A 15,377-nucleotide genomic window follows, 5' to 3' on the forward strand; every position below is an offset into this window, starting at 1 on the left:
CTTCTATTATCAGCATAGCTCTTTTGCCTGGATTGCGCAATTCTCAAATTTTCTCTTATCATTCGAACTTGTTCTTCTACCTCTTGAATAAGCTCAGGCCCAAAGAACTGTCTCTCTCCAGTTTGATCCCAATATAGAGGAGTCCTGCATTTTCTACCATACAGAGCTTCAAATGGTGACATCTTCAAACTGGCCTGGTAGCTATTATTATAAGAAAACTCAGCATATGGTAAACTCTTCTCCCAACTGCCACCATGCTTGAGAGCACAAGCTCTTAACATATCTTCCAGCACTTGATTAGTCCTCTCTGTCTGTCCATCAGTCTGGGGATGGTAGGCTGAACTAAAATTCAACTTTGTATCCAAGCTCTCATGCAACTTCTTCCAAAATCGAGAAGTAAATTGTGATCCTCGATCAGACACGATCTTCTTAGGCACTCCATGTAGACAAACTATCCGAGTCATATACAATTCTGCTAGCTTGGCTCCCGTATAATTAGTCCTCACAGGTATAAAATGAGCCACCTTTGTCAATCTGTCCACAATTACCCAAATAGAGTCATATCCAGCAGGGGTGCGGGGTAGTCCAACAATGAAATCCATACCAATTTCTTCCCATTTCCACTCAGGAATCTTCAATGGGTGCAATAGTCCAGCGGGTCTTTGATGTTTGGCCTTGACTCTTTGACACACATCACACTTAGCCACATGAGCAGCCACATCTCTTTTCAGTCCATACCACCAATACTTTTGCTTCAAATCTTGATACATCTTAGTGCTACCAGGGTGGATTGAATAATCAGAATCATGGGCTTCCTTCAATATAGTCTCCCGGAGGCTATCAATCTCTGGAACACATATCCGATCTTTGAACCATATGGTACCTTGCTCATCCTCCGTGAACTCTGGAACTCGACCTTCCGTGATTAGATCCTTAATCTCTTGAATCTTAGCATCACCAACCTGACCTTTACGAATCTCTTGCTCCAAGGTAGGTTCCAACTCAATGGTAACTCCTTCAGTGTAAGTAACAACTCCCAAATTGAGTCTCTCAAAGTCTTTTGCTAATTCATCGGGTAGCTGGACGACAAAAGCGGAGTGAACATGTTCTTTCCGACTCAAGGCATCTGCGACCAAATTCGCCTTGCCCGGGTGATAGTGAATCTCCAAATCATAATCCTTAATGAGCTCCAACCAACGGTGTTGCCTAAGGTTGAGATCTTTCTGAGTGAATATATACTTCAAACTCTTATGATCCGTGTATACTTGGCACTTAGTCCCCATAATGTAGTGTCTCCAAATCTTAAGCGCATGCACAACTGCTGCCAATTCCAAATCATGGGTGGGGTAGTTCAATTCATGTCTCCGCAACTGACGTGACGCATAGGCAATCACATGTCCTTCTTGCATAAGCACACATCCAAGTCCTTGGCCACATGCATCACAGTAAATGTCAAATCCCTTCTGCAGATCCGGCATAATCAATACTGGAGGTGACATCAATCTCTCCTTCAACTGATCAAAGCTTTCTTGACATTTCTCATCCCACTTAAATTCTTTTCCTTTCTCCAAAAGCGATGTCATAGGCTTGGCAATTTTAGAGAACCCTTCAATGAATCTCCGATAATATCCTGCGAGTCCCAGGAAACTCCGAATCTCAGTAACTGTAGTGGGCACTCTCCACTCCATAATCTCCTTGACCTTAGCAGGATCCACTGCTCCATTAGAAATAATATGACCAAGGAATGGCACCTTGTCAATCCAAAACTCGCACTTACTGAACTTAGCGTAGAGTTGATTATCTCGTAGCTTCTGTAGCACCAACCTTAGATGCTCCTCATGATCACTTTCATTCCCAGAATAGATAAGAATATCATCGATGAACACCACGACGAATCTGTCCAAATACTCCATAAACACCTTATTCATCAAATTCATGAAATAAGCCGGTGCATTGGTCAATCCAAACGACATAACAGTAAACTCATATAATCCATATCGAGTCGAGAAAGCCGTCTTGGGAATATCCGATGGTCTAATCCTCATCTGATGGTATCCCGATCGGAGATCAATCTTCGAGAATACCCTAGCACCTCTCATCTGATCAAATAGATCCTCAATACGGGGCAACGGATACTTGTTCTTCACAGTAACATCATTAAGTGATCTATAGTCCACACACATCCGTTGTGATCCATCCTTCTTCTGCACAAATAACACCGGTGCTCCCCAGGGTGAGGAACTCGGACGAATGTAACCAGCCTCTTGTAACTCCGTCAACTGCTTCTTCAGTTCCTTCAACTCCTCTACGGACATTCTATAAGGCCGTTTTGAAATGGGGGCGGTTCCAGGTAAGAGATCAATAACAAACTCAACTTCTCTATCAGGTGGCATCCCTGGTAACTCCTCTGGAAAGACATCCGGAAAATCTCTAACCACCCGGATGTTGTTACCAACAAACTCCTCAGGCATAAAGAACATTGCACGCATGGATGAGGAGGTTACTGCAATATTAACTTGAAATCTTTCTCCTTTAGCAGTAGTGAGTTCTACGGTACCTCGACCACATGCTATAACGGCCTTTGCCTTTCTTAGCCATGACATACCAAGGATCAGATCTATACTGCTTGACTCTAATATTATAGCAGTGGCTCCAAATTCTCTACCCATAATGGTTAATGTCAATCTACGTGTCATTTGATTCGCCTCAACAGGCCCTTTAGGTGTAATTACTATCATGGGTTTTCTCATATTTAGCAGTGGTATTTCATTTGTGTTGGCATATCTAGCAGACATGAATGAATGTGTAGCACCGGAATCAAATAATATTGTTGCAGGGATTGCATTAACATAAAACATACCAATTACGAGGTCACCGCCATCAGGAGTATCATCAACGCTGACTTGATTCACCCTGGCTATAGAATATCCCTTGCCAGGGGTCTGTTGCTTGTTCTGAGCTGGAGTAGTAGCAATCCTCTGTGGGCAGACATTTGCATAATGACCAGTCTTCCCACACTTGAAACACGTAGTGCCTGGACTCTGTCCTGCAAACTTTGTCGGAGTGCCAGTGGGGGTAGCCTGTCGAGGAGGTGGAGTCCTCAGTGGTGATTGCTGAACTGGGCGCGGTCCTCCTGGTCGAGTCGGTGTACCCTGTGGTGAACTGTAGCGAGGACGAACACTGCTGCTACCCTGTTCTTGAGAGATAGCCTTCCTCTTCAAATCACCCAGTTGAGCACGCTTGTGTTCAATAGCAAGAGCCTTATCCAGTAGCCTCTGAAATGATGGAAAGGTGTGTGCAACCAGTGCATACTGCAAGGGTCCATTAAGTCCTTCAATAAAGTGCTCCTGCTTTCTTTCATCCTCAGCAACTTCCTCCGGAGCATACCTCGACAGCTGAATAAATTTGTCTCTGTACTCGCTGACCGACATATTGCCTTGCTTCAATGACAGAAACTCCTTCTTCTTGATCTTTATCATCCCAGCTGGAATATGGTAGTTCCTGAACTGTGTACTGAACTCTGCCCAAGTAATAGTATTAGCAGCATCATGGGCAGCAGTATAAGAATCCCACCAATCAGCAGCAGGACCTGTCAGACGTCCAGAAGCATAAAGAACTTTCTTCCGGTCGGTACATTGTGCAATATTCAGCATCTTCTCAACGGACTTCAGCCAATCATCCGCGTCCAGTGGATCAGGTGAGCTAGCGAATGTAGGTGGCTTATGACTCATGAACTCTCTATGCTTGTCTCGGGGTGGAACTGGTGGTGGTGGTGGAGGCAATGGCACTTGCTGCTGTTGTTGCTGTTGTTGAAGTTGTTGTTGCAGCTGCTGTTGTTGCGCTCTCCTTTCTTGGCGTATCTCATCTCTCTCCTGACGCAACTCCTGGCGTATATCTTCTCTTTCCTGACACATTTCTTGGCGTTCTTGCTGCATCTGGGCACGCATATCAGCCATAGTGTCCGCCATTTGCTGCATCACCGCCATCTGAGCAGCAACCAGTGGGTCAACTCCGCCTGGTGGAGGATTAGGAGGATTCATCTCTGCAGGCTGTGGCTGAGGTTGTCTGTATATTCTCCGAGTGTGTTGATTAGGAGGCAAATCAATTCCACCACCCCGCCTGGTATTGACCATCTGAGTTAGATACATATGGTAAGAAAATAGTAGCCAAGGCAGGTACTTACAAATCAGGTTATTTTTGGGGGATTTATTAGCTAAGCAGATTAATATTTCACCTACTAAAGCTAATTCAATACCTTATGTTGGTACATGCTAAGATGTCCATCTATAATAATTCAGTCAATCAAAGAAGCAAATCAGGCATTGATCATCAGAACAATCAACCAACATTTTTAAATAGAGAAAATAGTTTTGATTTTTGTCTTAGGCTTCCTATCTCTTATGAATGTCATAGGGGTAGGGATTCCAAGGTGTGAAATCCATCTTGTCTCAGAATAGAAAAGGTAAGAATGATCAGAGTAGAACAGTAGAAGGTGAGACAGGATCAAGGTAAGTGTAGAAAGAATCAGAGTAAGGTAAGTATAGAATGAATCAGAATGAGATAAGTAGGTAAGGGTTTTATCCATTTCTATCTAGGTTTCGTCCTACAGTCAACATTTTCTCTGATACCACTTCTGTAACACCCGGTTTTAAAGGACAAAGCCGGGTGCATCTCATACATGCGCCAAGAAGACAACATATATAATAACAGAGTGTATAGAGATAAATGTCATAAAACATCAGAGTAATTATTACATAGCGGAAGACTTATTACAAAATAAAATAATGAATATAAAATGAACTAAGGATCGTCGGCGCAAATGTCAACTGAGAAACGCCACCTAGATCAGATCGAACTCCTTAGTGTTAGACGGCTCCTCCTGAACCACCTGTTCTTCTCCTGTGGGGGGGTGTGAGACAGCAAGAGTGAGCTCACATACGTTCATAGCTCAACAAGTCGTGGGGAATAATGTGGCATGAACTCACCAAAGGTGGGAGTTCATGAAGTGTAAGGCTGATCAATGAAATAGAGGCTGAAGCTGAGCATTGCTTTTATAAGTTGGTCAAAATTTTATTAGCAGTTACTAAGTGTAAGTGAATACCAGACCATAGTAATAATAAGTAAAAGAAATAATAAAATAATCCCAAATGCAATGAAATGACAGGTTAAGTTTAAGTTCCATATATTAATCATGTGAGTGTCCGAGCCGCTCATGACCGTGAGCACGGCTAGTATACCAGTTTTACACTCTGCAGAGGTTGCGCATCTTTACCCACAAGTCGTGTTACCCATTTGCCACGGAGTTGATCAGACCCCATACACCTCTACCAAGGAAGCGAGGCAGGGTACCACTACGAGGCCTTTACAAAGTTCCACTAGCTTCAGACTACCCGCTACAGTTTATAGGAAGCTCCAGTGCAGGGTTCTTGTCTGACCACCATCGCAGCAAAATCAACCCAAGGACCTCCCTACACTGACCACTCCCCTACTGCCCTTGCCCCTTTCGGGTAAGGTAGCCCTCCACTAGCTTTCCTAGTTAATCAGCCAAGGGCGTCCCATTATACCCTTGTGGTAGCACTGTTTTCCCGGGTGGTTCTCCATGTTCCCATTAACATAATGATCTTATCATGAACATAAAATAATGAACAGATAATAGAAAGTGTAATCATGAGTCATAAATATCTTTATACCCAAATCCACGTAAAGCAATAGCATGTACTACCCAAAAGTTTAGTAGTAAAACCAGTGGTGAAACAAGGTATAAAGATAGTCAAATCTAGGGTATCCTATTGGGTCCCATCAAAATTAACCTATGCAGATCATTATGAATAATAAGAACATGAATGGGTAAAAGAAGTGATCAAGGGCACAACTTGCCTTCAATGAGCTCCTGCTCAGCTACTTCTACTTGTTGACCCTCAGGTTCCACAGTGGCTTGCTCGTCTACTCGCATCAACACAATACATACATAGTATAGCATAAATTAACATCACATCAAACATGCAAATGGAATATACAGTAATGAACTAGACATTAAAATATAATTACAGGAACTGGAATCACTAAATTTGGAGTTATAGATTTCAAGTTATGAATTTCCTAAGGTTTAATGTGATTAAAATAGGATTAGACGAGAAATTAATTTTCTTACTGTTTGCATGTAGAAACAGAGACTCTAGATGGTAGAGAATATTATTACAAAATTTTAGAGATTGGGATGGCTCAATTTGGAGCTAGTATGAGTTTAATATGAATTATATAAGTTTCTAGAATTATTTTTATATTAAAACTCAATTTCTAAACTCATTTATTTGATTTCTCTGAGCTCTGGACAGCGCGCTAAATAGTATAAAGCTCGGGGTCTACTTGCAAACATTTCCTAGACTCAGATTCCTGTTGCCAAGGATGGCGGGTTCTATTCTGTAAAATCATAAGGTCTCTTGTGTAAAACGTCACCGCGAAGGGGTACGGTGCTCTATGGGCCATTGGATCAAAACTATACGGTGCCGATTAGATCCCCGCTACCCAGAACAGGTACTCCATCGTGGCCCTTGGATCCGAAATCAATGGCGTGGATTTAAATACCCCGGATCCGCCCAGAGCCGTCCGATCCGATATCTACCGTTGGGATCCAACCAGCACGCGCGCTCTAATCTACTCCGTCCAGCGGCCATCCGACGGCAGATCGGTCATCTTCCCCCCAACGGAGCCGAGCTGGGGAGCGCCCCTGCCCACGGCGGCCATCTCGCCGGTGCTCCACCAAATTCTACCGCCCCGGTGACTAAGTTCAATTAAACACGTGTGGAAAACCAAATTGAAGGCTAGGAGAACATGGAGGAGGTGTCTCACCGGTAATCGTCGCGGCGAAAAGGGTCGGTCCGCGGCGAGGGAAGATTCTGTGGCGGTGAAGTGCGTGAACGTAGGATTCCTCGGCTGTCCGGTCCTTGTCGAGGTACGTGCGGCACTTACGCAGTTTGGCGATCACCCTAGACCCGCTTTGCAGACCTCGGACGGCGGCGCAACGCACGACGACGGTAGCGGGCGCTGGCGCACGAAGCTGCACACGGCGAGTGCGATTGACGTTGGTCTGGGCTCGGTATGGGAAGGTAGGTAAAGGTGAGATGGCGAGTGCGGCCGAGGAATCGTTCCCCACCATTATCTAGCCGCGAGAGCAACGGCCCAAGCGAGATCGCCGGCGCCAACCACGGCGGTGGGTGCGGCATTTCTGTTGAATCCAGGTCGAGGCGGTGGGGCCATGCTGTCGGTGCAACAGAGAGGGCGTAGGTCAGGATGACTGGTGGGGCTCGCCAGTTGGCGTCCAACACCGTGACGCGCGCGAGGCATCAGCTGACGAAGCGGGCCCACGCGACAGTGGGAGAACGGTGGAGACGGCGTGCGGCGGAGTGAAAAGGGAAGTGGGCCGCGCGGGAGTGTTAGGGCATATGGGCCGAAATGGGGTAGTCCGGCCCAGGTAGCATTGCTATTCTTTTCTTTTTTCTTTTTTTTCTGATTTATGTTTTCCCCTTTTTATTTTTGAATTCCAAATTTCAAATTCGAATTTTTGTGGCAAGTTTGTTCTCAGATCAAATACGAAATTTTGAATATTCTAGTATGGGATGAATCCATTGTTCATAAATTTATTAACAATGCCTTTATTTTATTAGCCACAAATGCACAATCAAGTAAAACTCAGCATGATGCATGATTTATTTAGGTGTTATTGGTTATTCAATCCCCTTTTGATGGTGTTTATTCACATGTGATATTAACTAGAGATGGTACACACATATAGATAAAGGAAATACTCTCTCTTCATATGAGTTACAAATTTAGGCATTACATTGACTTGATTCCCCAAAAGCTAGCATGCCCTTGAGAGTTTTTTTCCTTAGTTGGGTAAGTCTTGCTGAGTAATTGCCTACTCAGGGTTTTATTCCCTATGTTGTTGCAGGAAGGAATTTGATGACTATTAGTTGCTTCTTCTAGAGGTCTTGAAGCGTAGATTACTTATGTGTATCTTTTATGGAAATGCTTCACCTTTCCAAGTATTGTAGTTAAGTTATGCACTTTGAAGACTATCAGGACTTGTAATAATTTCAATCCTTTTTTGTTGTAAGACTTGAGTTTTGGAATGTAAAGTGTATTTTGTAAAAGTCTTCCGCTCTATCTCTAATGTGTGTATCAAATGTGATTACTGTAATATGTCTATTGTGTGGGAGATCCGTGGGATGATGAATTCAAGTTGATGAACTCAATAGCCTTGTTAAGTTACCCAGTACACGTGCATAGCAATCTAAGGCCATTAAGGCAAGGATTGGTGCATGTGGGCCTAATAATTTGGGAGGGCTATCACAGATAGCAGCCACGGTGTGCGGCGAGAGGGAGGGGGCGAGTGGAACGGTGACGGGTGGTTGTGCGACAGTAGAGGCGTGGGCGCTGCGATAGGTCGAGCAAGAATAGGGATATGGCGGCGCAGTATAAACCAACTGGAAATGTGGATTGATCCAACACTAAAGTCGACGTCGCGTTGCGGCTTGAAAAGAATTAATGTTGTACGGATTAACTAGAGGGACTAGGACTTTCTTCATTATAGAGAGCCCAAGGCTCCTAATACATAAACTATATATATACAGTGGCGGATCTGCGTCTGGGGCTGCCCGGGCTGCAGCCTCGGTCGCCGGCCCAGTAACACATGACCCATAAAGTCAAGGAAAAAAGATAGCCCATCTGCTGCTCACGGCACCGCAGTCCACACGCGTTCGGTCCAGCTGCTGCTCGCATGCGTCCAGTTGCCGCCCGCACGCGTCCAGCTCGCATGCGTCCAGCTGCCGCTCCCACGCTTCTAGCTGCTGCTCGCCACTGTAGTGCTAAGGGCTAGGTAAGCAAGGCTATTTTGTTGTTTGGTACTTTGATTTTGATTTTGATTTTGATTATTTATTTGCTAGTAATCCCATTTTTGCTAAGTTAGTAGGTTAGTTGATAAAATTAAATTTTATGTTTGTAGTGATAAGATGGATAAATTGGGATATGTTTATAGATATTAAAGATAAAAAGATTTTGCATCATTTTTAAGCTTTAAGAACTCGGATGATAGATTTACCTTGCAACATCAACTCATGAATGATATGTATTGATTATTATATTTGTAGAATTCCTATTTTATTTTTGTATATATAATTCTTGAATGATTAAATTATATCTTGTTTCTTGTGTCATATTATACATCAGTTAGATTTTTTTTTAGTTTATAAAGTTTTTATAGTTTTAACTTAGTAGCCCCCTCTTGAACCAATCCTATATATATAATGTGCGTGTTTAACATAGGAATGATATTGTACTAACAGCCTTATAGATTGTGCTTTCTTTGTGTTCAAGTCTATGGCCTCACCTATCTCACGAAGTTTTAGGATGGTTTGCTGAACAGACCGACAGACCATATGGTCATAAAATCAACACTCCAACGCTTGTGCGATGGCCTATTGGACCGATGATACTATCACAACATCGTCACTACAATGCTCGTTCAGATTCATCAACAAATATGACTCAAGCTAGCTCCAGCAAGGGACCCTAAAGGGTTCTGTACCCTAAATATAGAGGATCAAATAGTCCTCTACGCTCTCTAGCAGCTAGGGTTGAAAACGGACGAAAAAAATCCTGTCCCGACCCGTACCGTTTTCTATATTTGACCCGACCGTTTCCGTATTTACGAAAAAATATGGAAACGAGACGGAAACGGGAGAGGGTTTATTCCGTCCGTTTTTGCGGGATCCCGTTTTTTCCCGGATTGAACCCGTATTTGACAAATATGGAACGAGCCTAATATGCATTAGTATATAAACTAAATACTCATGTATTTAGATGACAAATTATAGCACAATTGGTCATTGTAACCACCGACTCTTTTCAAATGACAAGTGATCTAAAGTCTTAAACAACATCGGATGTAGCTAAATGTACACATTTAGCAACCAAACAACAATATAATGTTGCCTCTCTATATCTATTTGTTTGAAGTTATTGTTCTGCCAATCAATCACTAGTCAAACATCAATAACATTTCTATTTGTATTAAATTATGAGTTTCCGTTAGTATTTCCGTTTTCGTTCGTTTTCGCAATTCCGTTTATCTCACTCCCATTTCTGTTCCCGACTATTCCGAACCCGATCCCGTTTCCGATGATAAAATACGGATACGGAAACGGGAGAGAGGTTTTTCCGTCCGTTTCCGTCCGTTTTCATCCCTACTAGCAGCGTCCTCTAAACGGTCCTCTAAATTTAGAGAACGCTGCTGGATTATCTATATATAGAGTTTCTCTAAACGGTCCTCTATGTATTTGAATACTTTAAATAACCGATTTAACAAAACTAAAATATGTACAATACATTTGAGATTATGACAAATACGTATGTACAAAAAATAAAAATAAAAAATGTCTCTAATATAGATATTTGAGTATAGAGGACGTGATTTAGAGAATGTTATTGGAGAGGAAGAAGATATAGAGGATGAAATCTTTTAGAGAAAACTGTAAAAGACAGATATAGAGAATGTATATAGAGGACATTGCTGGAGACAGCCTCACGAGATGTCGCTGGAGGCTTGGCTGTATAACTCGCAAAAACGATGAAACATCCGAACAACTTTTTGGTGGGTTTTGAGCTTTTGGGAGTCAGAGAAGCTAGAGATGACCCTATGCAAACGTGGGGTCGAGAAGTTGATCGATTTGATACCAGTGCGAGATTCAATGTCGGTTTTTTATTTTAAAATAATAAATGCAATAAAAATACAGGTTGCTGGCTTTGTTCCAAATTACATGTGAGGACAAAAACTTTTCATTCCTCAAGGTAGTACAAAAAGAATATAATTCACAATATGTCTGCAGCCTGATTCATCAGCATAATGCATTGGGACTCAGGGGATTCGAATGACCTTATGAACATAACAAGTGGCCCTATGCCAACCGGACTGAAACATTCACGTCAGTTTAAATTATAATGATGTAATGTCATTCTCCCCCTAATTGAGTTTGCGTCAAATGGGTGTCAAAAGATGATATCAACGCCTAAAATTTTCCTCTTAGGATTTACTCAATCTCTTCTTCAACTCTCGAACAAAATCCTTCCTATCAACCTCTTCTTCCTGGTTGGCTTCAACGTCCTTCAACTTTACAGTTCCTTTCTGCAGCTCAGACTCGCCGACTAGCACCATCCACGGAATGCTTGATTGCAAGGCATACTTGATGTGGTTCGCCACCCTGGTAGTGAGCTTGAACTCTGCCTTTATCCCAGCATTCCACAGCTCGCTCACGAGCTCGGCAGCTAGGGTAAGGTCCTTTCCCAGAATTGACACCAGCACCTCTGTCTCTGTAGGCCGGATCTTCTACAGTTCAAGGCAAATCTATTAAGTTGCCACAAGTCCCCTTGAAAGGAGAAAGATAAAATGATAGAACGCTCAACTACCTCATTTCTTTCTTTCTCCTGCTGCTCCATGATTGCAAAGACTCTCTCAATTCCAAGGCTCACACCAACAGCAGGGATTTGCTTCCCACTAAACATACCCACAAGGTTGTCGTACCGACCACCAGCCGCTATGGAGCCAACCTGTTGCAAATATTGTTAGTACAGGAATCGACTAAAATGGTCTTTCAGCTCTGAGAGTTAGGAAAGGGTGCATATGCGATGACAAATAGTAAAAAGACATCAGATGTTGAATAAATCAATTATGAATGAACTGTTTTTTTTAAAAGAAACAAGTATTGAATTGATGAATAATAACAGTAAGCTATAAGATCCAGAGTACTGAATAATCAACTGGAAAATCACTGTGCAGTGATAAGTAATTATTTCTAACCTGAGCTGCACCCTTGAAAACGGCTTCATATATGACACCAGTGTAGTAATCAAGGCCCCTGGCCAAACTTAAATCAAAAGTTATCTTGCTTATTGCATTTGCTTTATCCAGAGCTTTGAATAATATCTCCAGCTCATTCAGTGCAGCAACAGACCCTACATTATTCATAAACTTGCTGCCCTCCTTTCTCAACTCCATCAAAACTTCCAACGGGGGGCCCCTAGTCTTCACTAAATTGCCAATTTCATCCGCAGTTTCATTTGATATACCTTTCTCATCAACCTAATTGGACACAAAAACAGTTAGGACTACTATGGCCAACATGTCTACAACTCGTTAAAGTGGCATGATGAAACAAAAATATAATGAACCCTCAGCCGAAACCAATTAATTCAGATGCTTACCAGTTCCTTCTTCACCTGTTCGAATGTTTGCTTGTCCAGTTTGTCAATACTCGAGCAAACTGTTCTGAACTTTTGAGGGGGCACACCACAAATCTCCAACATACCATCAAGCAACTTTCTGTGATTTAATTTTATCTCATATGTGCCTATATCCAGCTGATTCAGCAATTCAGTCAGAACTTTTATGACCTCAAAATCCGGTTCCATAGGTTCATATACACCAGCAATGTCAAAGTCACATTGGTAGAATTCTCGGTATCTTCCCTTAGATGGATTATCTCTCCTATATACTTTCGCTATTTGGTATCTCTTTAATGCACTAATGCTATTCATGGCAACATAACGGGCAAATGGAACAGTCAGATCATACCGCAAAGAGCAAAGCTCACCACCCTGCATGTTATTTTAACAGTAAGAAATCAATCAAACCATAATTACGAGGGCACCATCTAAGAAAAACACTGTGAATAGACTGAGTGCTCCAGATACTGGCAATGATATCATTAGCCTTCTGCATAATCTATAGAAAAGGAAAGTAAATGACACACCGCAGCATGAACATGAATTTTCTGCCATGTAACACCCGTTCACCAAGCCAAAATATACGAGGACACTGAAACAATACCTGATCAGCTAAGTCATATATCAACTTTGAGTCTTCACCATATTTTCCCATAAGGGTTTCTCTCAGCTCAAATACGGGTGTATCAAGCGCAGTAGCACCATGCATCTTGAATACACTAGTTATAATTGAAAATGCTCGCTCCCTTATCGCCATTTGCTCTTTACCAAAGTCGCGTGTACCCTAACAGGAGTAAGAATAAACATTTAGAGAATGAGGAAAGGGAACAACAATACAATCTGAGTAGCACTAATCAGACTATATAAATAAAACTGCCATCTCCAAATAATATGATTCTCACCTTTGGAATTTTAGGCAATCTCCTCACTTCATTGCTCTCAACAATCTCCTTCACCTTCTCCACAAGTGACTCCAATCCTGGACATTTGGGATCAAATAGCAATGACAGAGAGGTTGCCCACTCTGCAACCGACGCAGAATTCATGGCAGCAACAGTACTTCCATTTGTCACATGGTCCCTAAGCAGCATGAGCACAGCAGAAGTACCCTTACCCAAAGTTTTCTTCTTCTTGCTCTTCTTGTCACCCTTTGCTTTGTCCCCACCAGCCAGTGGCTTCTCAGTTACACTGGCTGCTTCATTCTCAACAGCAGCTTGTGGCTTCTCAATTGAACTGTCTGCTTCAATTACTGCCATGGCCACAGCTGCTTCCCAGGCAAGAAAGTCCCTGAACTTGAGCAAGTGGTTGTACACCCCCTTCAAGACTGATACGGCATCTGAATCAATCAAAACATTGTCAAGCATCCCCTTCAAATCATCAACGCTAACGCCACCAGTAAGCTTCTCCCGAAGCTCAGCATCAGCAATACTCTCCGCACAGAGCCGTGCCCGGGCAATGCTCAGCTTGCTGAGTGCCTGCACTGCTCTAGCGAGCTGTGTGGCCAGCACCACCAGTGCCTCCTCCTTCCCCTCACCGGTTTCACCAGCATCCCTCTTCCCCAATTTGACGGGTGCGTTGAGCTCGATGCGCACTAAGACATGCAGCGCCCGCACCGCCTGGCGGAAGATCCCGTTCAGCGCGGGCACCTTGGCGAACGTGGCGGCGGCGGGGACGCCCCCAGCAGCGCCGACAAGCTTGGAGCCGAAGACGAGCACCTTGATGTCGGCGGCGACGTCGGCCTCGTCCTTGGCGCAGAGCCCGTCGCCGGAGGCCGGCACGTCGAAGGCCGCGGCGTCCCCGCGCGCGGCCTCGCACGACAGCGCGGCGACGGCGTCGGCGACGCGAGCCAGCGGCGCGGCGCAGCAATCGATCAGCGCCGCTAGCGCGACGGCGACGGGCGCGGTCGCCGCGGCCACCGCGGCCTCGTCGCGGGAGGCCAGCGGCAGCGCGGCGGCGAGGTCGAGCGAGTCCGCGAGGCGGGCGACCGTGGCGGCGGTGACGAGCGCGGAGGCGGAGTCGGACGACGTGAGGACCAGCTTGTTAAGCAGCACCGCCGCGGCGGCGCGGGACTCGGCCGGCGCCAGCGCCGCGAGGGCGGCGGCGAGCCGCGCGGGGGTCTCCTGCGGCGAGGGCGCGCGGGTAGAGAGCGACTTGTGCGCGGAAGGGTCGATGCCCGGGGCGGCGAGGCCGAGGGAGAACGCGTAAACGGCGGCCGGGGACAGGGCGGAGCCCTTGCCGCCGAGCATGACGGTGGCGGCGGCGGCGGCGGCTGAGGACGCCATTGGGGACCGATGCTAAACCCTAGCGCGGGAGAAGACGATCTGATCCGATGGACGGCATGGATGCGCTGTCTGTTGCAGAAAAACGGTGTGCATTGTAGGCTGTATTATTCGTAGGGTAAAGTTTAAATATAAGTATGAAGATAGATAAGTTACTAAAGAAAATATTCGTGACTAAATCTGACTTAGCTCCGACACACTCTATTTTGGCTCGTTGGCAATATACATATTGCCTCAAGCCTCCAACTAGTTGTCGAACTTGGAATGTGCATTTACGGCAAGCATCATCGGTTGTTTTCCGTGGCACATGTAACTCGCCATTGGAGCTGATCTTTAGATGATCGAAGCTATGCACAACAATAAAACAGAGAATTTTCGAGGGCCAAAATCGTCGGACATAAGGCCTATACCGTCTTTCGGCTTATATCCGACGATAGTCGTCCCTCTGCATTAATAGGTCGGAAATAGGATTATGTCTGACGGCCTGATAGGGCCCGCATTTGGAACCATTAACGGCCGTAACGGTCGCTAGTGGGCCCCACATTTTTAGTTTCGACGGCCTCCATGCAAGCCATTGGACATAACATGTGTTATGTCCATCGACTACCAGTGGCCCTTGTATGTCACCGGTTTAAGGTCCGATGGTCTTTAACAGTTGTCGGACATAAGGTGCGTCTTATCTCCGACGACCTTTAATAGCCGTCAAACATAACAATTTCCAGGAGTGGCAGAAAAAACCTTATTTTTGTTCATTTCTCACATTATAAAAATACACAAATTTCATATTTTCCAGATTGTCACACATACACTCTCATACAG

The 15,377-nt window shown here is 44.4% G+C and overlaps 1 protein-coding gene across 2 annotated transcripts; it reads right to left on the reverse strand.

Annotated features, from left to right (window-relative positions):
• Positions 1-10,775: 10,775 nt before the first annotated feature.
• Positions 10,776-14,655, reverse strand: LOC100279212 (uncharacterized). 2 transcript variants are annotated; one of them, XM_008649484.4, is made up of 6 exons: positions 13,182-14,655; positions 12,884-13,063; positions 12,259-12,651; positions 11,855-12,136; positions 11,464-11,604; positions 10,776-11,380 (listed from the first exon to the last, which is right to left on the reverse strand). In XM_008649484.4, the coding sequence occupies exons 1-6, from the start codon at positions 14,559-14,561 to the stop codon at positions 11,081-11,083; spliced, it is 2,676 nt and encodes an 891-aa protein (XP_008647706.1). In that variant the 5' UTR covers positions 14,562-14,655; the 3' UTR covers positions 10,776-11,080. The 2 variants fall into 2 exon arrangements, with proteins under 2 accessions (XP_008647706.1, NP_001347874.1); NM_001360945.1 differs by having other exon boundaries at positions 10,821-11,383; positions 13,182-14,623.
• Between the last annotated feature and the right edge of the window lie 722 nt (positions 14,656-15,377).

The sequence above is a fragment of the Zea mays genome, chromosome 6, assembly GCF_902167145.1.
Source record: "Zea mays cultivar B73 chromosome 6, Zm-B73-REFERENCE-NAM-5.0, whole genome shotgun sequence".
In the NCBI taxonomy this organism is placed as follows: Eukaryota; Viridiplantae; Streptophyta; class Magnoliopsida; order Poales; family Poaceae; genus Zea; species Zea mays.